General features: G+C 46.4%; 1 protein-coding gene across 1 annotated transcript in view; it reads right to left on the bottom strand.

The window, feature by feature from the left end:
- LOC146863520 (uncharacterized) overlaps window positions 1–25,364 on the bottom strand; it is a 63,359-nt gene that overhangs the window by 32,490 nt on the left and 5,505 nt on the right. The window contains exon 3 of the mRNA XM_085642962.1: window positions 7,023–7,103. Coding sequence (XP_085499088.1) covers window positions 7,023–7,103 — 81 coding nt within the window. The remainder of the gene's footprint in view (window positions 1–7,022; window positions 7,104–25,364) is intronic.

A 25,364-nucleotide genomic window follows, 5' to 3' on the forward strand; every position in this document is an offset into this window, starting at 1 on the left:
TTGGGTTACTTGTAGCCCAGACCCCGAGCACCTTTTCCACCGAAGATTGCTGTGTGTTTCCGCTTGAGGCACCTTCGCGATCCCTGGTCCGTTGATTGGTGGGTCCCCGTGAAGGCAACTTTAACTTTAATTGGGCTTCCCGGTTGCTCCAGACGTGCCCTGACTCTCCATTGCTTGGGGAGTCCCCAGGACCTTGCTGGACCGCACCGAAGCATCTTTCCTCTTCCTGCGTAGGTTGCTGTTACCAAGGCTTGTTGTGTCCAATCCGGTCACCGATGCTGCAGTACTCGACATCCTTCGTGGGACAGCTCGAATCCAGCTCCTGGTCGTCCTCGACGCCTCCTGGTCCTCGTGGCTGAAGAGTCAAGCCTCCACTCCTCGCACCTGAAGCACCCAACATCAGTGGGCATTCAAATATCGTGCCACTGGCAAGTGACCCAGAGTCTGTTCCCTCTGCTTTCAGGTTCTTCACATCTTCGATCCAGGCTTGGATCTCTTCGGACACTTCTCATCTTTCCAGCAGCAGCAATTTCAGCCTCCTGCCATTGAAAACGACGACACGACCTAACACCATTTGACACCCATGCACCTGGCTTCCCTGGGTGAGGTAACACGAGTACTCCGGTGCTCCCGTGGGTGTTGGCCCTAGAACCATCTAAGTCCAAAAGAGTTTGTTCCAAGTCCACTCCTAAGTGTCCTTTAACTTTAAAATTCCAACCGCGACTTTCCCCATAGAAGCTAACGGAGCTCGCGTCTGTATTCTCACACTGCACACGTCCCCGTGGGTCCCCTGTGTCACTACCTTGGGTGGTTGCTTGGGGACCCAGCGATTCTAGAGGCTCTAGGCCTTGTGTGTAGTCAAGTCGTGGTTCTTATACCACTTTCTTAATATATGGTTTGGTTTGCCCCTAGGGCCTATCGTATATTGTGCTAATTTACTGTGATATTTGAAGTGTAACATATGTGCTTTGACCCCTAGCCTCATAAAGAGACTAGTGAGGTGTGTTTAGTAATAAATACATATATTTTATATATATACCTGGTGTGGTTCTCTTTCATTTAGCCATTCAGGAGATTATAGACTGGTAAAACAAGCTGCTTTACACTCCTTCGAGAGTTAGCCTGAAGGCTGCTCTCCATAGCTACTGAAGCAGGGTCTATTTTTTATCATAGGGTACCCCAGGCCCGTTCTGCCCACACCTGAAGTATGAACCCCTACGTAGGCCCTGCCAGCCTAATTTGTAGGCCTTTTGTTAAATTGACCGGAGTTCTGCACCCATTTTACTGAACAGAAGGCTGTAAGCCTGTCTGACTAAAAATCACAGCCAGGTTTTCTCTGCGAGGCCTCCTGCTCCAAACTATAGAGCCCCCACCCTACCCGTGCGCAAAGTTCACTGTCTCTCTATTTTGTCGACAATGTTGGCGAGGGGGGCCATGTAGATGTTGAACAGGGTGGGGCTCAGGGAGTAGCCTTGGGGGACTTCGCAGATGATGTCCGTCGGTTCGGAGAGAAAAGGAGGGAGCCTAACTCTCTGAGTCCTGTTGGAGAGGAAAGAGCGGATCCAGTTGAGGGCGGTTTCCTGGACCCCTGCGTTGTGGAGTCTGGTGGTCAGTATGCCGTGCGATACTGTGTCAAAAGCTGCGGAGAGATCCAGGAGAATGAGGGCCGCGGTGTGGCCCTGGTCGAGCAGCATGCCTATGTCGTCGGTGGCGGCGATTAGGGCTGTCTCGGTGCTGTGGTTGCTCCGGAAGCCGGATTGGGAAGTGTCTAGGATGCAGCTGTCTTTGACGAAAGTGGTCAGTTGGGTGTTGACAAGTCTCTCTGCTACTTTGGCCGCGAAGGGAAGGGGGGAGATGGGCCGGTAGTTCTTTAGGTCAGTCGGGTCCGCCGAAGGTTATTTGAGGAGGGGCTTGACTTCTGCACGTTTCCAATCCGGGGGGTAGGTGCCCGTGGACAGGGAGGAGTTGATGGTGCGGGGTAGCTCTGGAGCGATGGCCGAGGAGGCTCTGTGGAAGATATGGGGGCGAAGGGGGGGCAGGGGTTCGTGGGGTCTCCTGAGTGAGTTTTCTTCATGGTGGTGGTGATGAGATCGATGGAGGCGGGGGACCAAGTGGTGATGGTAGGCGTAGTGGAGCTGGTGGTGGTGAGAGTGGACGCATTCGTAGGTTCGTTGAAGTTGACGTAGAGGGTCATGATCTTATGGTGGAAGAAAGTGCTTAGCTTGTTGCAGAGATCTTGGGAGGGGGTGATGTCTGAGGCTTCGCAGGTGGGTTTGTTGAGATGAGTGATGATCTTGAAGAGTTCGCTGCTGTTCGTTGTGTTGGCGTTGATCTTTTTTCGCAGATGAAAGTTCTTTTGGTGTCTCTTATCAGCTGGTGGTAATTCCTCATGGGGCTTCTATAGTCTGCGTGGGCTGCTGGGGTCTTCTAGTTTCTCCACGATTTCTCGAGGCGTCTACAGGTGCGTCTGGACTCGAGGAGTTCCGTCGTGAACCAGGCAGCTTTCGGAGGGCGTATGGTGGTAGCTTGTCTCAGGGGAGCTAGTTTATCTGCGCAGCTGGTGATCCACCTGTGGAGTTCCGCTGAAGGAGGCGGGGGTCCTGAAGGAGGGTGGAGTTGAGGAGTTCCGCTGAGATCTTGCTCCAGGTTCGTCGAGGATGGCGCAGAGCTATTCTGGGTGCAGCACCGGACGAGAAAGTGAAATGGACACAGTGCTGATCGATCCAGGCGTGCTGGGAGGTATGGGTGACCCGGATGTTAGATCCTGTGGCGAAAATGGGGTCAAGAGTGTGACCCGCCGTGTGAGTGGGGGATTTTACCAGTTGCTTGAGTCCCAGGTTGGAGAGGTTCTCCAGTAGAGCGTTTGAGTCGGGGTCCTGGTGGTTGTCGAGGTGGAAGTTTAGATCTCCGTGTAGGATGTAGTCCGTGGAGGTGATGGCGTGGGATGCGGCAAGTTCAGTGATGGCGGTAGTGGGTTGGGTGCGAGGTCCCGGTGGTCTGTAAATGAGCGAGCCTCGGAGTGTGGTCCTGGGGTTGGTGTGAATCTGGAAATGGAGGTGTTCTATGTTGGGAAGAGTGGTGTTGGTGTTGGGAGTGGAGAGTTTGAGGGCAGTTTTGTGCGTGATGGCGATGCCTCCTCCTGGGCGGTTCGGGCGGTTCAATCTCTTGAATTTGTAGCCTTCAGGTATAGCCGTGGCGATGTCCGAACCGGAGCTTGCGTTTGTCTAAATCTCGGTGAAAAAAGCGACATCGGGAGTGAGAGTGTCCAGTAGGTCCCAAATCTCAGTAGCGTGTCGGTGGAGGGACCGGACGTTGAAGAGGATGCAGTGGATGGTGTTGGTTGCTGAGGCGGCTTGAGGGGTAGTGCGTGTGGCTGGGTCCGCGTTGGTCAAGGAGAAAGTGCTACGGCAGTGCGCGCATGAGAAAGCTCCTTGAGTGTTATTAGGAGCAGCTTGTAAGCAGAGCTGGAGGTATCTGGGTTTGAGAGCGAGGAGAGTGGTGCTGGTGTAGCGGTAGGGGCCTGGAGGGCCAGGGGTCGTGGTGCTGGGTGCGGTTCAGGCACGGACGGGCGCAGACAGGCTTGCCTTTGGCACAACAGCGGCACGGCCGCTGCGCGCGTCCGCTGCGCGACCACGCAGCGGTCGCCGTTATCAAGGGGAGGTGGGTGGGATCAAGGAAGAAGCAGGCGGGAGTCTGGAGGGGGGTGGGGCTAATGGCGAGAGGCGGTAAGGCGCTACGGCGCTGAAATTACTGGAGACCGCAGGACAGAGAGGAAAGCACCTGGGAAAAGAAGGTTCAAGCAAACAAACACTCCTGGGTTACACCAAGCACACATTCCTACCAGGTCCATGATAATATCAAAAACCGCTACCACATAACCTAGGTCAGCAAAAACAAGTTGTAATGCACATTAGGGGGACATGGCACTGGGTTCCATTGGAGGTGCCACTGGTCCAGCTTTTATTATTTAATCGGGGGATTTAAAAGCATGAGTACAGTCCCAGATAGCAGCCGAGCGCAGTATAAAGCAACGTGTAAGACAGAGACATGCAAATACGTTTACAATGAAAGCTCAGGACAATAAGTGTGTACAAATAAAGAAACACATCACAATGGGGAGCAGTGGGGGGAGTGACAATATAGGTGATTGGAAGACTGAAAAGCGATGAGACCTTTATCGTAGTGTAATGCCGAATGAGCAAGTCTGAGGTGCAAACGAAGGTCGTTTCAGAGTCTTGGTCAGTATGTTAAGAAGAGCTGTTCTTGAATCCTTCTGAATCCCAGCCTAGTGAGGATCGGCTCCAAGTAGTACACACAACAGCCACATTGAGTTCAAAGGCAAGATATTTGGCTTTACCCAAATGGAATGAATGCCTTATAAGACACACACCATTGCTGGCAGAGGGTGGAGGCAATCTAGGAGGTGATGTGTGGGTGATGAATCCACTCACTGGGTGAAGAATGGATTTGATTGGTGTCTTTGAATACTTTGAGAGACCAGCAAGAACTGCGTTGCTTCTGTCGATGAGTGATAATAATGCACACGGAAAGAATGAAGGGCTTGATTCCGTGCAGTGATCTAGGGTGCACCCATGCTTCTGGTGCATTTATCCTGATATGGTCCACGAAGCGCAGAGAGGAGTCAACACCTCAGAATTAGCAGAGGATGAAAGGCAAGGGAAACAAGCACAGTCTGCGTACATACTCTTCAGGCACTACTGGACGAGGAGCTTAAGGTTTCCATAGCAGGACAAACTCTTCTCCGTAAGAGTTTCAGATACATTGCAGACATCTAGGTCTGAATATCATCCATGCAGGATGGTGTTTTAAGGACGTTGTTAGCTGACTGCACGTTGACATATTTGGATGCTGTCGGCTTATTGGTATCCAGCAAAGGCTTGCTGGCTAAGCAGTACTTCCAGTATAGGGGGAACATCACACAACATAACCATGTGGAACCCAGCAGGAGACAGGCATTGGTGGGAACGTGGAGTTTCTAGCTGTATACACTGTTTTCTTCCAGACCTAAGAGGTGAATCAATTAAACAATGTCTGTGAGGAGCTGGAGTGAATGGGAGTTTCAGTTAAGACCTGGGTAACAACAATATCATAAACTGCTGATATCTCAATCATCACCAAGGAACACACACCACAATCTTCAACGAGTGATAGAAGGTCATGTCCAGGTGCAGGGTGGCAGTCTTTGTACGACATTGTGGGGAAACCCATACTGGAAGGGTAAGAGGGTAGGGTAAGGGGAACAGGTTGTCTTGATCCTAGTTCGGTTTGAAAACTATTTCATAGGAAAGGAAGTCATGTGATGGGCGGTTGTTGCTGTGCCCATCTGGGTTGAGTTTAGGTTTTTTGAGCATGCACTGGATTTGGCCAGTTTCCGGTTACAGGGGAAGATACCAGCGAGAAGAGATGGGTGTGAGGGCCTCTGGAAGCAGGGATTTAACAACAGAATAAAGTCAATATTATAGGAGTTCATCTGTAAGGCCGCACGGCAAATATAGATAACCTCAAACACTATGGAACCGATTTCGATCTCGCTGGGAGAAGGCTCCGTCCGATACGGATCCGGGGGGGCTATTCACTGACTCGTGCTTCGTGGCTCAGAGCCCCCCCCCCCCCGAGTACGATGCGAATAAGCGCTGACGGGCATGGGTCGCTCGGAGCCCCATTGAAGTCAATGGGAGCCTGTTGCACGATGCGTACGTAGGCTCCCATTGTCTAAAAAGGTACATTGCGCACAAGGGCGTCCCCTGTAGTGGGGACGCTCCTGTGCCACCCGCACCGTATATGCATGTGAAAGGGGGACCCTTGGGTCCCCCCCTGTGATCGACTCGTATGACTACAGGTGAAGGGTGGTCCGGTGCAGACCCCCACAGTCCGCTTCCCGGAGCGTTTACGTGTTGGAGGCTCCAACTCGATCCAGCTGTCTGAATCGTGCATCGTACTGGCTCGGTCGGAAATCGCCTTCATTGCACGGCATGGTTTACTTACGGCCGAGACGTACAAAGCGGTTCGGACCCAGAAACAATTCGGTCGGCGATTTTGCATTTCTCGCATCGTACTTGCGTGCTCGTACAGCTGTACGAGTCGGTCAGAAAACATGCGTACTGCTCGTACTTTTTCCAGCCAGGTCGCGTTCGGAGTCTTTCCGAGCGAGATCGGAATCGCCCCCTTTGTGTTACCTTTACGTCAGTGCTGTACAACAAGCACAGAAGGGCCTATACAAAATGTGGGGTTTCCCTCGCTACAAGAGCCATCACTTGCATGCATACTTCTTGCTTCCCTGCAAAGTCAAAAAAATACTTCCATCTTGAATGCCTGTGGGATTTGAAGATGATCCAGCAAACTATCCTCCTTGTAAAGATAAACACAGTTACAATCCTGCAAGAAGGATCTCTAAACTCATGTCTCCCGAATACTCCCTTAATGGGACCGCTGCAACCCCTTGAAGGAGAACAGACTACTACACCAGCCCCAGCATGGAATCTGTTGAAGCCAAGACAGTCTACTGAAGAAAGGTGCGACTCCTGGGACACAATTTTGTTATAAAAATTACCAGTCTCGGATGGCACGGAGAACCTATGCCTGGGCTGATGCCAACACTCCACCACCACGGACAAACAAATAGCCACTGTTTGGAGCAGTGCTGGAGATGGGTATTCCAGACGTGGGCCCTGTGTGCTCTGGCCTCTGGAACGTAGCTATGCATGACTAATGAGCCCAAATAAGGGAGAACCCACTCTCGGCTTCCAGGACAGGGAGGACCTGGCCTGGCAGTTCAGGTTGGATGGACTGTTCCGATTGGAGCAGGATCAAGAATGATTTGCATATAGCTGGGTGCAAACTGAGATGGCATGGTGTGCAGAATATCAATGGATTGGGATGTGGTGGCGCGAGTGAGTACCAGTGGCTGAGATGAATTCAAGCATTCCATCACCTTTCTTTGTATACTTCAGTCACTCAGTGGAACAGTTACAGGTGGTAAAATAAGAATAACCTGAACATACCTTCTTCTCCTGAGGCTCCATGACCTCCAGTTGTAGCCGGGCCTGGTACTGGTCCTCTGTCCACTTCGCTGGAAGATGTCTCTGCAGGAGAGCATTCAAGCATTTATTAGGGCAAAGAGTGCTACACATCAAAGCAGACGACACATCAGAATGTGATCAGTGTATGCATGCCCCGATCACAAGAACTGCTCGTGGGCCGCCGCACCCTCAACGTGTGGGGGGGAAAGAGGGATGTGCTGCTGCGAGTCAGTAAGGATGGTGCTTTACTATGAAGATATTGAAAAAACATAACATCCACCTCTCTAGCGGAATGTTCAATTCCAGAGAGATTTTTGGGGCCCGATTCACAAGGGTAAACTGAGACGGAAGTCTGACTTTAAGACTCTTGGTATTCACAAAGGGCATTTACGAGTAGTAAAGTTAGACTCTTGTGTCAGTTAAACTTAAGTTTTGGTCTTAAGTTTAATTGAGACCAAAACTGAGACAAACGTCTAACTTTACCACTTGTAAATGCCCCGTGTGAAGACCAAAAGTCTTAAAGTTAGACATTTGTCTCAGTTTTGGTCTGAAAGAAATGTAAGACCAAAACTGAAGTTTAACTGAGACAAAAGTCTAACTTTACTACTCGTAAATGGCCTTTGTGAATACCAAAAGTCGTAAAATTAGACTTTCGTCTCAGTTTACCGCTGTGAATTGGGCCCACTGTGCTTAACGTTCCTCACTAACAGCATGGAATGTCTACTGCTTTTAGACTGTACCGTCACCCCCATCGGTCCCAAGCCATTTTCAGCAAAGACCTGTTTTTTCTAGAGCAGAAGTAAGTGTCTGAGCTCGTGTGTGTCCTCTTTCCTTGGGACAATATGGACATCCAAGTAGATTTTGAAATCAATTTGTTAAATGCCTTGGTGTGGGGGAGCTGTGGGGCTGCCGTACCTGAAGGGACTGAGAGGGGCTCTGATGCAGCGAGGGGTCAACAAGAGTCTACCTGCCTGAAAGGATTCTTTGTAAAGATAACCCAATCTTGGACCAACTAACAGAGGAGTAGTAATGATTCTCGACACCAATTAAAGCTCTTTTGTGTACGTCAGGCTACTTCACTAGCGGAGCATGAATGTTTTAACCTGAAATACTGCCCCATTCAAGTGTACCTGCTCTTGTCGCTGCGGGTTACTACTTCTGCCTCAGTACTGGATATGCGTGTTTATTTTATTATTGTATGTAACCTTTTTGTTCCTTTGTGAAGCACTCTGATGGCCATGGGCCATGTTTGCGCTATGGAAACTTCATGAGCAGTTATTCATTTCTGCCTTCTTAGGTTGGACACTTGGATGCAGCTGAATGATCTCTGAAGCCACCTTCACTAGCAACAGTTTATTGATTTATCTGATTTGAAATTTTATCTCGTGCACACCGGGGAATTGGACCCTCAGCACACTTTACAAGAATATATCATTTATAGTTTTAGTTCCTACATCACATTGGTCAGGGTTATCCTCATAGAGCTGTTCACTAAAAAAGGAGTGGTTCTTCAGATCCTAGCCTGCGGGAATGTAGACAGTACAGCGAGCTCGCTCTACATGGTGGCCCGGAGTGAAACTCTCAGGGAGGTGATAATAGTGAGTAACGAAGCGCATCCATCAGAGTAGCGATGAAAGATCTTAGAGGCTCTCCCCAATACGGATGCAACCCAGAATGCTGCTGTATCTAACAAAAGGATTGTGGGTGAGCAGGACACTAAAGAACACTTGTGAGAATTCGAGGACTCCTACGCAAGTATTGTGAAGGGACTTGATTGAAATGTTTTACCAGACTCTAGTATTAAGGGATGTTGGGTGTGGAGGGGGGGTGGGGGTGGACCATGCGCCTCACTTTAGTTTAAATGGGACATTATGGGTGACAGGCGCACTGCAAATTGGGGTGGTGGGTAGTTGTAAACCTACTGTTGAGTGCTGCAGGGAGGGGGTGTTCGAAAGGGACTTTTGTTATAGTCACTATACGATATGCGCTTTTTATGTTCCAGCTAAAGATGCACGACTGCGAGCAAGCATTGGGGGGCAGCCCCGGGGTGCGGTTGGTTCGGATGGGCACAGAATGAGGTTGGGCAATATATGTTACCGAATGTCATCATGACCAATCAACCTGCGACGCGTTGAAAATCCTATCATGGAACATTAAAGGGTTGGGTGACAAGATCAAGCGAACTACGGTCCTTCAATACCTACGCAGACATGCCCTCGACCTCGTTCTACTTCAGGAGACGCACCTGCTTGGCCACCATTACCTGGCACTGAATAGGTTTGGCTGCACGCTTCGGGCACATGCAGGCTTTACATGAGGCTCCAGGGCGGTGGCTATCCTGGCAAAAAACTCAGTACCTAACAAACACACAATTGGTAGTGATGGTATAAAAGGATTGCACATCAATCTTAAAAATAAATAGCTGTTAGATTTTAAGGTGCTAATTGTATTGGTGCCCCTCAAGGTAGCCAGAAAAAGACACCCCACTACCACTGGTGTCTGTCAACGAGAGCTCGCGGGAGTTCGCATATAAAACTTAAATGCAATGTACCTCGGCACTCTAGATATCTTATAAATTATCTGATAATTAGGACAAAGTAACACATCCAGAGTCAATATGTAAGCTCACAGGAAACCAAACTCTAGGATCAGTGGGGTGTGTTTTTCTGGCTACCTTGAGGGGCACCAATACAATTAGCACCTTAAAATCTAACAGCCATTTATTTTTAAGATTGATGTGCAATCCTTTTATACCATCACTACCAATTGTGTGTTTGTTAAGTTTTGTATGGTAGGGTTGCACTCAGTTCTTCAAAACTGTGGGTATAATTAAATGTTGCTGGACTAGCAGATTCACGAAATGGCCACATTTGATGACGATAGAGATAAGTTCCTTTTGGAGCTTCTCACAGGCACATCAGATCAAACACCTAAGTCGCTACACAATGATGAGCAAGAGGGCCTCAAACAAAAATGTATCAAACTGGAACGTTTGAAAAAACAAGAATTGTCCAGATGGTGGGAAGCCACCTACTTAAGAGATATCTGGACATTAGACAGATACCCAGGGGTCTAAGGATAATTATTTTCCCCTCTTTTGAGGACTTGGACCCAGATCTTTTGAAAGAGTGGGAAGATCTTATACTTACTTCCTCATATAAAATTATGGATGTACTTATCCGCCATGCTGAACGTAAACGAAGCATCCTATTGAATGATATAGAAAGGCTGGAAAATGAGATAAAAGAACTCAATCTACCTGAGGCAACTGAGAAAAACTATAAAATATTAAAAGATATTTTAACTAAACATCAGGCTTATATAAAAGACAAGAAGATGCGAAAGCTAAAATGGGATGACAATGACTATAAGAATGGCCGAGTTTTTACCTTTGCCGAAAGGTTTGATGAGATTAAACCACGACCACCTGTTTCCAGTGGCACCAAAAATCCCTCTGTGATCACTGCTTCAACAAGCGAATCAGACATCTCTAGTGTAAATAGTGAGGCGAGTGGTGGTGCCGCATTAGAATCAAGCAACGCAAAGTCTGTACTTGACCCCACCTTCTCTTCTTTTTTAGAGGAACTAACACGTTTTCGCAAGGGCTCAAGAACCAACTTCAACAGAGCAAATCAAAGAAAACCAGATGGGTGGGCGCCATAGCAAATCAAAGAGAGGGGGCAACAAATACCCGCTCGTCAACCCGCAATGTGAAGAACTGAGTTCAACTTTTAATAATGACAAAACTAATCCTCAAGGCACCAATGTTGTTTCTCCCAATGATGTCAACATAGTAAATTTGTCCAATCTAGTATTGTCTCCAGATGTCAACAATGTTCTGGTCAAAGTTCTAGGGTTTTGTCCAACTACACGACCTGATTTTGTTAATTTATATATTGTTTTATTTAAATTTACTCGTTGTGTTAAATTGGAAAATAAATTTGAAGAAGATCCCATGCCTGCCTTACCTGTCTCTCATTCTGTTCCATTGTGTAATAAAACGATTAATGATGAGCAAAATATACATCTTTTGTAGTCATTAGAAAATGAGACAGAAACTATGTTAGATACGTTATCTGACCTAGGTATCAGAAATAATCTCGATGTGACCAGTGGGTGCAAACCTAAATCTAAATTTGTTCCCATTCTATCTTCAGCCAACTTGATAGACACTTTCTACAGGGCTGTAACAAAGGACTTGTACACCCTAGAAGACAATGTTAACAGCTCAAAAAAGAAACTTTCTTTTAATTTGACCAAAAATGAACATGCTGCCCTCAAAACGTTAGCTGCTAATTCTAACTTAGTAATGAAAGAAGCCGACAAAGGGGGCAACATAGTGGTTATGCAAGATGTTGACTACATAAAGGAGATAGAGAGACAGCTGTGTGGCACAACAGCCTATTCTAAATTGACAGTGAATCCACTAAAAGCCATCACTAGTCACATATAGGAGAGACTAACTTATTGGAAAAATCAAGGACTCATCTCAGACATGGAGTACAGATTTTTATTCACACCATTTCCTAGGGCACCTTGTATATATGTACTCCCTAAGATACATAAGACAGGCACTTCTCCTCCGGGAAGACCGATTGTCTCCGGAATAGGGTCTCCCACAGAACACCTATCGGAGTTTATTGATACATTTTTACAGCCCCTAGTACTAAATCTTCCATCCTATTTAAGAGACACAGGTGATCTTCTTAATGAACTTGAAGACATCGAATGGACAGAGCCTTTGCTACATTAGATGTATGCTCTCTGTATACTAGCATACCTATGGAACAGGGGATACAGGCACTTAGGGACACGTTATATCAAAAGGATGCAACTTTACACAAACATACTGAAATGGAATTAGACTTTACACGACTGATGCTGGAGAACAATGTCTTCTTACATCTTGATACACGATACAAACAACTAGTGGGTGTGGCAATGGGCTCCAAATGTTCCCCTTCGTTTGCGAACCTGTATATGGGCAGTTTTGAAGCCAAACATCTCTGGATTAATGGCCCCTCACATTTGACTGGACGGATTCTTTACTGGGGTCATTACATGGATTATATTTTTATCATATGGGCTGGGACCAAATCGGAATTTAACACCTTGACCGACTTTCTGAATGACAATGTATACAATCTACAATTCACTTCCAACTACAACACTTCTGAAATAGAATTTCTAGACGTTGTAGTCTACGCCAAAAACAAGATTATGCCTCGACTGAAACCCACAGCGTGTAATTCAATACTACATGCCTCAAGCGCACATCCGTCAACACAGATTAAGGCAATTCCGTTGGGTGAAATGACCAGAGTCAGAAGAAACTGTAGTGAAGATACCACTTTCCATCTAGAACTGAACAATTTGCAGGACCGCTTTCGAAATAGGGGATATTCTGCCACTGTTATTAAACAATCAAGGAGCAAGATTTTGGGTACACCAAGAGGTACATTGTTGAGTACCAAAATAAAGGGAAAACAAAGGAAATATGATAAAGAACTTTGCCTAGTGACGGGATACAATACACACAGCAATGTCATATATAAGATCTTTCTTAAACACTGGCATGTATTGACGTTGGATAGATCAGTGGCCAAATGTATCTCCAATAAACCTAGGATAGTACATAGGAGAGGAAAAACTGAGAGATATATTGTGCATGAGCTATCTTCCACCTAAGATACATGGGACTACGTGGCTACCTAGTCAACTTAAAGGCTTTTATAGGTGCACCCAGTGCAATATGTGTCCTTTTGCATGCAACAAAATCAAGGAATTTAAGTACAATACTTTAATATCATACCAGATTCAACAATTCATGAATTGTAATTCTCGATATGTTGTATATTGCATACGTTGCCATTGTGGACTTATTTACATTGGTAGCACAATTCGTCCCCTCAAAGAAAGCATACAGGAGCACATGAGGGCAATACGCAATAATGACAATAATTACCCTCTGGCAGTTCATTTTTTTTTTTTTTAAATTTTATTAATGAAACATTTGTCATGTACATATATCGTGATATACCGTCCATCATGTAAAGGAAAATAGCTCTGAATAAACAACCTTACAACCAGGTATCAAGAATTACAGGAAACTCTGTCGTGTCATTTCGAGTTCCACAGTTGGTGAAGTACATATTTCTCCCCAGTAGGCATTCCAGGCCCCCCACTTCTTATCCCACTTCTTTCGGCAACCTCTGGTTTTGTAGACCTCTTTTTCAGCTACCATACATTTGTCAATTTACGCCACCCATCCGATCAGCAACGGCTTGTCTGGGGCCCCCTCTTTTGACTAGGGTGTACCCCAGGGTGGTGAATTGTTGTTCTATTTCCGTAAGGTCAGTCGGTTCCCAAATGTTCAGGAGTCCTAATGGGGGTTTCAGCACAACTGATTTCCCCAGAGCGTCTTGCATTTTACCAGTAGCCCGTTCCCAGATGTATCGTACGTAGGGGCAGTGCCACAGAATGTAAGAGAAGGTGGCTACACATTTACAGCCACGAAGGCATAGCGCATCCTGTCGAGTCCCTATCATGGCCAATGTCACCCTTGTGAGGTACGTCCTATGTAGGATCTTCAGCTGAATCAGTTTGAAGCGTTGGTTGATAGCCGCGTCCCTGGGGGACATCAGAGCCGTTTGCCAGTCCTCATCGTCAAGTTGCCCTGTGTCTGATTGCCATCTGTCGCTAAGAATAAGGAAGGGGTCCGGCAGGTTATTGCTTAATTTGCGATATGTAAGGGATGGCAGTTCATTTTAATACTTGTCATCCTAAATCAAGCTTGACCCATATCTGCTTTCATGGCATAGCCCAAGTATGCAACTACCCCGGGGGGGGGGATAGAATGCGAGCATTAAGGAGAGCAGAAAGCCAATGGATTTTACGTCTCCGGGCTGTAGAGATGGGTTTGAACATTGATAGGGAAATCCATATTTTCCTTACGGATTAGGAAGTTGTACCAATGCATGTGAACTATGGTATATGTAATATCAAGTCTCTGCACCTTTAAATGGCTGACTAGTGAATATAGATTGAAGTCTATGCCCATCTAATCCTGTACAGCAATAATCGTTGAACGAAATTGACCATGTTCTCTATCGCCGTGATTTCATACTACTTTTGATTAACTTCTGTGAGAAGGTGGCCTGATATATGCTGTCCACTAGTTCTAGTGGGCACCTTGTATCAGTCCAAATAACCCCTTATGGTGATAGGTTAAAGACAACCTTTATTGAAAGCTATCCTAGTGGTAGCTGTGGAGAGCAGCCTTCAGGCTAAGTCTTGAAGGAATGTAAAGCAGCTTGTTTTGCCAGTCTATAATCTCTTGAATGATCAGATGAAAGGACAACTACACCAGGTATATATTCAAAATATATGTATTTAAGATAAAACACACCCCTCTAGTCTCTTTATGAGACTGGAGTTCGAAGTACTTTGTTTACAAGTCAGCAATTATCAGTAATAGCACAAATACACGTTTGGGCCCTAGCGGCGTACCAAACCATATACCAATAAAGTGGAATAAGAACCACGTCTGAGCTAGACACAAGGCCTAGAGCCTGTAGAAGTGCTTGGACCACAAGGAACCACCCAAGGTAGTGACACTGGGAACCCACGGGAGACGCGTGCAGTGTGAGAACACAGCCAAGAATCGCAGTTAACTTCTATGGGGAATGTCGCGGTTGGAAATTAAGAGTTTAAGGACACTTAGGGGATGACTACGAGCAAACCCTTTTGGACTTAGAGGTGTCTAGGGCCAACACCCACAGGAGAACCGGAGTACTCGAGTTACCTCACCCAGGGAAGCCGGGTGTATAGGTGTCTTTTATGTCAGGTCGCGTCGCTGTTTTCAATGGAAGCTGGCAAAGAAGTGCTGCTGCCGTGAAGAGGAGAAGTGTCCGAAGAGATCCAAGCCTGGATCGAGGATGGAAGGAACCTGAAAGCAGAGGGGACAGAGACTGGGTCACTTACCAGTGACCAGGGGCACGATAGTCCAATGCCCACAGGCGAGTTGACGGGTGTCTTGACTCTTCAGCCACGAGGTCCAGGAGGCGTCGACGATGACCAGGAGCTGGATTCGAGCTGTCTCACGAAGTCTGTTGAGTGCTGCGGTGTCGGCGACCAGAATGGACCCAACAAGCCTTGGCAACGGCAAGTCAAGTGGAACTAGAAGAAGGACGTCGGTGCAGGCCAGCATGGTCTGGGGGACTCACCCACTAGAGAGTGCTCTCGCCCAGCCGCAATACACATCTGCCTGTCTGGGGAGGTGGTTACACCTCCCTGGTACAGGAAACATATTGTGCAGGCCTCCCATGCCGGAGTTTCGGTCAGCAATAGGAGGCCAGACCCGTGTCTGTGGCAGTGGCATCCATTTTGTGATGCCAGGGCTGTAGAAAGTCTTTACCGGGTAGACCAGTGTGAACATGTCTCTCCCTCTAGAAGGGTGGAATGCTACCCCCGCCGCCAGAACTGGCGGGAGGGTTGTATTCCAAAGTGTTTGACACCAAACACAACATGTTTCCGTGCAGCCAGTCCAAAGCTAGCATTTACCGCTAGGTTATAATGCACTTAAGAGTATATGGTCAGGCTGCACCACAAACAGCATCAGAGGAGGTACTCCGAACTCTGCAGAGGGGCTCTGCTCATGCAGGGGCACCCTCTCACATAAAAAACAAGCACTCTGCCTTCAGGATTGTTAAGGCCTGCCATAGGAGTGACTTATAGGTTTTATATGTGTGTGCAATGGTAGTGATATAGGTAGCCTATATCACAGTAAGGGGTGCATGCACCACCTTACCCAGGCTGCAGTAGCAGACCTGTGGTGTCATTTTGGTGCGCTTCCCAGGGGTGGCATAATACATGCTTCAGCCCCTGGTAGGCCTCTGAGGTACCTATGCCCTGGGTACATAGTATACCATATAGTAGGGACTTATAAGGAACTCCAAAATCCAATTAGAAATGTACCTAATGTACATGGAAACCATTTTAGAGAGGAAGCAGCTAGGCTGGGGTCCTGATTAGCAGGGCCACAGCCAGACTAAGGTCGAAAAACACCAGCAAAAAGTGGGGGTACCCATGTGAAGCAGATCCTACTCTCCTACATCTTTTTCCCTTATTGATTAGGAAGATGTACTAACACATGAGAACCATGGTACACGTAATATCAATTATCGATTAGCGATTGATGTCCGCGCTCACCCAATATTCTTTAGTAGAAATAGTTGGACGATATTAATTATGTTCTTGATTTCTGTGATTATGTAATACTTGTAAATAACATCCTTTTTTTCATCTATTGATGTTTATGCACACTCAACAATGACATATGAGTGAGTTGCTAGAATTCTATATGTTTTGAGAATGTATACATCCTGACAAACGTCCCTCTCTGCACATGGGGATATGATACACTTCTTTTGGCTTTGTCTTCTTACTCCTACTCTTCTTGTTTTTTTCCCTTTTTTCTTGGTCCTTAATGATTCATCCGAATTTAGCGTTTACCAACACTTTTGAAACACCCTATCGCTTTTCTTCTTGACTTTTAGCCTGATATAACTCAAATTTACAAAATCGAAACAATTCTATTGTGAAATAATTAAGAGGAGCCTCATTTGGCTTCACCCTCAAGATCTCCGTTTTTATTTTCGTGTTGTTCATAGTACTTCAGATATTAAGTTCCGAATTCCAACATGGCCGACCTTTAGACTCGCTCCTTGAGTCCTCTCTTTGTGTCCCCGTTTCCTGGTTTAGACGTTGATTATACCGGAAACCGCCAAGTCAGGAGAAACGCTCACATGGGTCTCCCAATAACGTTAGATATGATTGGTGTTCATCTTTGGCGCCAAAGTTACGATATGATGCCAATTATAACCAATATCCACCCTACATAAACACTGGCCTTTCTTTTCGCCAGTCCCTTGTGTTTGTGGCGGATTAGGACCATGGGACGCGGCAGACGCGCTGCACAAAAGGAGGCTTATCACAGCTCTTCATCTATGTCTTGATGAGTAAGTTTATTGATATTCTTGTCAACTATTAATGAAATTTAATTAATTTTTCATGCATCGTAATAACGATATTCTTTCGCTTTTTTCGGGCCATGAGAATAATATAGATAGAACAATACCGTTATTTTTAGGTCTCGCCTGGCGTAGGCTGCGCGCATGCGCACTCTCGCTGGCGAGATTTAATGAGATGTGATATTTTCTGTAAGGAGCATTAAGCCCCGCCCCTCTTTTCCATTGGCTGGCGTCACCGTTTATGCTAAACGGTGGCCAGCCATTGGAAAAGAGGTGTCGGTGACGTATTTGCTTGGCTTTCTGAGCCGTCCCATTTGGACGGCCTGGCCTGCTTTGCGTTCGTCGCAAAAGGTTTCTTATGTTTATGGGGCCAAACACATGGCCCCATAAAGATAAGAAACCTTTTCGCAGCCAAGGCCGTCCAAGTGGCTCGGCAGAAAAAGCCGAGCAAATACGTCATGGCGTCCACTTGGTTTTTGTTGTTATCGAGTAAAACCTCTGCAGATGGCGCTCGGCCGTTCACCCCTCATACTTTGAGTCACTAGAGAGGGCGTTGCGGTGCAGTCCATTTCCTGCAGATGGCGCCCGCCCTTGGGAGACATCTAGGTGGAGGCACGGCACTGGCATCTTATGGACCCTACAGCACGGCGAGACATCGAGACCCGGTCCGCGGCATGAGGATGGGTAAGAGCCGAGAAGACACCCCCGCACCCTCCCCAACGCTAACTACACAAACCGTGGTGTTAGAGGCCCTCGTTCTAGCTCCCTGAGGCTCCCATCCTTGCAGAGCACCGAGTATTCCACAGATGGGCATGGTAACACCCCCACACCCTTTGCAGTTTTATTAGCACCCTGTACAGACCCATAACTCCCCGTCTTTGGGACACCGTGACTCTAGTGCTGGTATTAAAACGCATCCTTGTGTGTGTTAAGGGGAAAGAAGCCAGTACTACAAGCCCAGAATGCATCAGACCCTCAAAAGTAATCCTATGACGGGTATTATGTAGTGTTGGTCTGGAGGCTGAAGCCAAGTGGACACCCTTCTGCTCCTCTAAACTGACTTCCATGGAGCTCTCTTACACCTTTTCTACACACAGCCCCTCCTCCTTCTTATAGGACAGAGGTTGCATAGCTGCCAAGTTTTCACGATACATGTTTGATTTATTGCATTTTTATATGGCGAATACTAGGCCCAAAGGCATTCGAGTGCTTTACAAGAGAGCAGGAAGGGAGTTCTGGTTAACAAACTTTATAAAACTAGAAAACAAGAAGAAAAAAAACAGTTCATACCATCAAGGACATAACAGGAAAAGTAGTTACCTAACCATCATAGTGAATCAGCAGTAAGTGACCTCAAGAGCAGTGAAAACACATATTTTGTAACAAGAAAAACAGGTCTGTCTGTGGCATATTCATGACGTTTATCTGTTTGCAGCGCGCCAGTGTTTGATGTGCACGACTCCTATATTGGACTTTATTGCAAGCGATTCAACCGCAAGCCTGGCGCAATGCCAAGGTCGCCAGGCTTGAATTATTTTATTTCCCTTCGTATTCAGATCCTTGCAGTACTTTCCATTAAAGAAAGTAGCAGAACTGCAGGTACCCCATTGCAATGGAATGTATAGTATTTGATGGAACTACTTCTGCCTGACATAGTTGAGATCTCTGAAGTTGGTCCTTCACAGGTCACACCATACTTTGTTTATGTTATGTGTACTTAATGAGTGCTTGTAGAAAAAACTTCTTGGTACTATAGAGGGCGATACACAGAGACTAAAAAACAAAATGAATAGAAGATGCACCAGATCAGTCACTGATAAGGAGCATTGGCAAAGCCAGTAGCTCTCACCTGTTGGCTTTGGTAATGATTTTTAGTCATGGCGTACAGCTGGTGTACAGTGTGCATGAAAATGCTAAGTTGTGTCTGTCGCGTCATTTTGTGAGTGCGCTCCAGCATGCATGTGCACACCTTCAAAATGAGCTCATCACTTTTTCTTTTTATTTAATAATCAGGGATGGATTAATAAATAAAAAATGTGTGCAAAATGCGCTTGTTTGATATAGCGCTAATCCGTTTAAAACAAAAAACAAATGGGGAAGTAGGTTGGGGTGGGTAGTGTGCAGGGGACGAAGCAGTGGGAAAGAAGAACAAGCAAGAGACAACAATAGGGAAGCACATGGACAACCGTGAGAGTGGCGGGCGTAGAAGCGTACAGACAAAGGAGAGCTTAGGGAAACACAAGGACAATGTATGGTGGGTTGGCTGGTGAAGCACATGGACAAGGGAGGGGTAAGCACACAAGCAAGAGTTGTTGGGGATGGGAAATTGGACAAATGAGGGTGGGCAGGCTGGATAAGGCAGTAAACGGACAACGGTGGTAATGGGAAAGTGCACGGACAACAGACGGGGTGGGAAAGCAAGAACTGCAATGGAAGGTGGGCGGGTGGGGAGGAAGCTTGAACAGCTAATGAAGGAGGGAAGTCTAGGGGAGAAACACATGGGTGGAAAGAGGAACATGAGAGAGACAGCTTAACAAACAAGCATTTGCAATGCAACAGGTCTCGCATTTACGCGAGTTTAAGCTATAAGCATTGTAAATGATTGTGTTTTATTTTTGTTTCAAAAACCAAAACATACATAAAGACATTGTCATTTACAATGCCAATAGCTCAAACTTTTACAAAGGCGAGACCTATTGCATTGCAAATGCTTGTTTTTCATTGTGTCAGATTTCTCAGTCGGCTTTGGTTAAGTCAATCATTAGTAGAAACCTCTTGTGATTCCCTAGCTTTTTCGAGTACTTTTGTTGCTGGGGTTCATCCAGAAGAGTTTCTTAATGAACCCATTTGTCAGTGACCATTGGTTAGCAGGTTTTATTAATTAAATTAATTTGTGTCTGGACAGTTTTTTAGAACCTGGTGACATTATTCTTACTTGATAGCCTTTTTTTTTGTTTTTGATACTTTTGGCATAGGGTATAGTCTATTCACATTTAACATTGAACTTTTTATCTCTTCTCTGCCTAGGATTACTTGATGACTACACTTTTTGTTTAAATATATGCTCAAGTGAGAGAACGTCACATTGTGGGTTACACTTCCCTTCTATGTAATATTTTATATAACAAAAGAGACATAAGAGACGTTCTTACGAATTTCTTTCTTGCTATTATAGATATGTCTTTTGACTAACAAGGTCATATTTTATACTTGTCTTTACTATGGGATGGCCCTAGAAACCATTTCTAGTCCTCTTTTTACATGATTCTTGGGCCTTTTGTCCGATTCAATTGTAGTGTTTTTCATTACATGCTATTTTTAATATACTTATGAGATTCTTTATTGTTACACATATACAGGTTCATGACGCCTACTGGTGATTCTAACACCAAATGAATTCTGTTTGCATATAATTGTCTGGAGCCACAACGTTTGCGAGAAGATACTTGATGTGCACGTTTTTATTAATTGAGGTATTGTCATGCTGTGTCCCCCTCTCAGTCTTGATTACAGACTGCTTCTTCTCTCTCACTCATCAATTTTATATCATATATTTTTTCTTTAGGGTTGCTTGAATAATTCCAGATATTTAAAAGGAATAGGACATTAATGCGTGGAGACCTTTGGAGCATTCATCTATACTTGCATTTAACATAACGAAAGGTAGTTCTGACAACTGCTTTGTTTAATACACGCTATTCCTAGGGGCCTTGATGGCTTACCTTTTTGGCTCACCTTTTTGTCTTCAACACACATTATTTCCCAGTCTTTCTTTTATTGCCTTATTATATTCTTGACAGCTATAAACATACTAATTTTGATTCTTTGAAATACTCTACAAACTACGAGGAGGCTTTCACTGGAAAATCTCTTTTTTTGCACTTTGGGTACATAAAATCTTTTTTCATCGCACGTCTCTTGATATACACCAGTTTATTGGCTCTCTTTCTCTTTCCCTTCTTTTCACATCCCCTTTTCCTTTCAGGTGTCTTAAGTCTATGGGGCGACTTACAATGGAACCTATTTGGTAGAACTTTTTATTGTGTAAATAGTTTTTTATGTCCACCTACTAAAGGAATTTTTTTGTATTTTGTTTAATGTTCAAACCATCTACAGCCTTGAAGAAGTTACGTTGTAACGAAACACGTGTCGGCTGTCTTTTCATCACTGCCAACAGGAGAGGCAACATGATCTTGACCTCCGTGGAAATTTAGGGATTATGTTGTTGTTTTTGGTTCACATCCCCGTTCTTCTATTGTATTTATTCATGTGATTCCTTGAAACTTGTGACATTAAATATCACTGGGAAGCACTTTGATCCTAGAGTTTGGTTTCCTGTGGGCTTACATATTGACTCTGGATGTGTTACTTTGTCCTAATTATCAGATAATTTATAAAATATCTAGAGTGCCGAGGTACATTGCATTTAAAAAACTCAGTACCGTTCATCCCGGGTCGCGCTTGGCGGGACCCACTGGGGAGGTTTGTGGCCCTGTCAGGGACGTGGGAGGGCTGTCACCTAAACTTATGCTCTGCATACATCCCCCCCAAGACTCCACGCAGATACTTTCCCTAAACTAAACACAACACTATTGGACATGCCATCCGGGGTGATGATATTGGGAGGGGACATAAATGATGTGATGTCCCAGGAATGGGATAGGACAACGCAACAGACCAGGGCTGAGGAGGCAGGGTCACTATGGACCTTTGCCTCCGCAATGGGCCTATCGAACTTATGGAGACTATGGAATGCCTCTTGTAGGCCGCACACACAGATCTGCCGCGCATGGTAGCAGGTCCTGCCTAGACTATTGTTGGACTTGGCCCTTTTTGCAGGGTCATCCCTAAACTTTTTGCCTTCCTCCTGCATTTTTTCTGACCTGTTGTTGGCTGTTTAATGACTCTGGGCACTTTACCACTGCTGATCAATGGTAAAGTGCATATGCTCTCCCCATTGAAAATTGCTATGTTGGTTGGATTCCATAATTGGCTTATTTGGTTTACTGTCAGACCCCAGTAAATCGCACCAGGAGTGCCAGGGCGTGTAAATACAAATACCGCTGGTGGGCTTGCAGCACTGGTTGTGCCACCCACAGAAGCGGCCTGGTAAAATGTGTCTAGGTCTGCCATCGCAGAACCTGCGTGCAGTCTGGTACTGTAATGCTGACTGGCAAGTGCACCCACTTGCCAGTCCCATAACTTCCCTTAACTTCATGTTAGTCACCCCGATGGTAGGCCCAAGGGCAGTGTGCACTGTAGCATAAGGTAGGACAAGCCCTGATGTGTGTGGCATGTCCTAATAGTGAATTACAGCCATTTTCGTTTTTCACTATTGTAAGGCTACCATGTTCTCATAGGCCAGAATGGGCTGTTAAGATTGTTACATCCTATGATCCTAACAGACCAAGGGAACATGGTAGAAAATCGAGTTTAGTATGCCTGAACTCAGAATAATAAGGTACATCTTTTCGTAAGGTTTATTTTAATATTCTGCGTTTGCAAATGCCAATTTTAGAAAGTTGACCTTTGCTTGCCTAACCATTTCAGCCCGCCTCTGCATGATGTGTATCTGCTGTCTGGCTTGTGTGAGTGACAGGGCTGGGGAAACCCAGATGGGCAGGGCTAGGTAGCCTGGAGGTGAATAGAAAGATTGACCTGTAGATGGGTGGGAGGAGTACACCTGGACTCTGAATAGGGCTGTGCTCTGCCACCACAATGCTGGCTCCACCCCCTGTGGAGCGTCTGATGGCTCTGCCCTGCACCCTGAAAGAAGAAGCCTGCATCGCATCAACAAAGTGTTCCAGAACTGGACTGAACTAGGCAAGGGCCCCCCTGGCCTGGAAGAACAAAAGAAATGGTGTATGAAAGAAGGAGCCCTCCTCCTAGGAAATCAGATCCGCTTTGATCCAAGAAGAATCTCTGCCGGAGGAGGAGGCGCCAGGAAAGCTGTACGGAGGAAGACTGTCCCTATCCTGGGGTACTGGCCCACAGTGGTGACCTTGCTGCCAAAGGAGGGAAGAGGAACCCTTTACTAAAGACTTTACTTCATTTGTATTTCAAGAACCTTGTGCTTTCAAAAACGATCTCCAAGGGCCTGGAAGCGAGCTTGCCCCCTGAACTGAGCCCCAGGACCATTGGGCTCATCCTGACCTTCACTCGCCTACCGCTGGACTGAGGTGTTCCTTCCTTCGCCGGAGCCGTGACTCCCGTGCCCCTCAGCCCCTCCTTGAACCGTGACCGGACTGCTTAGCCGCCCCTGCCTTGGGAAGAGCCTCACTCGATCCGAGCCGCTCCCCCTACGCTGTGCTGGGCTGCCCCCGTCACCTCGCTCGCTGGAGTCCCGCTGTGCACCTTCAACCCTCCCGCCGGAATCGGCGTTGTGAGTATCATTTCCTTTGGATTTGCTTTGTTCGCCATAAGTTGGCAGGGTATGCTCAGACGTGAGTCCCTTGCTCACTTTGCCACTGGATTCAAGCAAGCCTGGCTGAAGACAGTTGAAATGCCAGAAACCGGTCCCAAGAAGCTTGTTTCCGGTCCAGGGAGGACATGGTTTGGCAGTTCGGGCTGGACTGTTCCCATGAGGCACAGGGTCTGACTGATTTGCATATGGCCATGTCTGAACTGGGGTGGCAGAGTGGGCTAAAGAACGGTGATGGATCAAACCCAGATCTGTTGACTGGGTGTGAGTGTTTGATTGGTTCTGATGCTCCGTCCATCACCACCCCCTTTTGTACCGCTTTGTTCGCCATAAGTTGGCAGGGTATGCTCAGACGTGAGTCCCTTGCTCACTTTGCCACTGGATTCAAGCAAGCCTGGCTGAAGACGGCTGAAATGCCAGAAACCGGTCCTAGGAAGCTTGTTTCCGGTCCAGGGAAGACATGGCTTGGCAGTTCGGGCTGGACTGTTCCCATGGGGCACAGGGTCAGACTGATTTGCATATGGCCATGTCTGAACTGGGGTGTCAGAGTGGGCTAAAGAACGGTGATGGATTAAACCCAGATCAGTTGACTGGGGGTGAGTGCTTGCAATGTTCAACACTCCGTCCATCATTTCCTTTGGTTTTTGCTTTGTTCGCCATAAGTTGGCAGGGTATGCTCAGACGTGAGTCCCTTGCTCACTTTGCCACTGGATTCAAGCAAGCCTGGCTGAAGACGGCTGAAATGTCAGAAACCGGTCCTAGGAAGCTTGTTTCCGGTCCAGGGAAGACATGGCTTGGCAGTTCGGGCTGGACTGTTCCCATGGGGCACAGGGTCAGACTGATTTGCATATGGCCATGTCTGAACTGGGGTGGCAGAGTGGGCTAAAGAACGGTGATGGATTAAACCCAGATCAGTTAACTGGGGGTGAGTGCTTGCAATGTTCAACACTCCGTCCATCATTTCCTTTGGTTTTTGCCAAACACAACATAGCACGGCTGCGGGGGGCTGGGACCCTCCGAAACTATCCGACTGGATTACGAATGTCGATTGGTGCCACCTAGCAGAGCGGGTGGTGTATGAGAGTAGAGGTTACCCCAAGAAGTGGGAAAAGATATGGAGCCCCTGGGACAAATACAGATCCTAGATATGGGGGAGGCCAGGGTAAAGTGGGCCCAGGTGCTCAAGGTGAATCCATACGCAAGGTGTAAAACTGCCTGAGATATATGCTTCATATTGTATGGACACACCAATACTTCCCGCACAAAAGACTTTGTACACTATATGATTGTCCGATGTATGACTTGTATCTGGCTGAAATTGTTATGTTGTTTAATAAAAAATACTTAAAATAGAAGTTTCCCAGTTAAGAAAACATAAAGCTGCATCTTCTGTAGAAGACAGAAAGGGCCATAAGAATCACTCAAACAAAGCTACCGTAGAAATAGCAACACAATTCTAGAAAACAAGCCATATCAGATTAGATTTTGCGGGAGTTTCATGAGTAAAGCAGGAAATTCTTCTGGCACAGAAAGAAGCACATACATGGATGGCACCCCAGCTGGCAAGGCGGAGCAGCAATAGAAACTATTTTCAAAAGTCCTCGACATTGGCAGGAGCATCTCAGCAACAGGAGCAGCAATATAGGCGCGCTTCAGTCTAATCTGTCGTGCTCTAACAGGCAGAGAAAAGGGTTGGCTTTAACAAAGCTTTCCACTTTTTTTTCACTTGCTGAGCATCTGAAACAGAGTATTGTAAGACATGACAAAATGAGAACCACAACAATGAACTCTATACTTTAGTCTTGGGAGGGATTCATAGCTGCCTCTTTAAGTGCACATTATATGAATTTGCCATTTACGAGACTTTAAGTT

This window comes from Triturus cristatus, chromosome 2_2 (assembly GCF_964204655.1).
Source record: "Triturus cristatus chromosome 2_2, aTriCri1.1, whole genome shotgun sequence".
NCBI classification, from domain to species: Eukaryota; Metazoa; Chordata; class Amphibia; order Caudata; family Salamandridae; genus Triturus; species Triturus cristatus.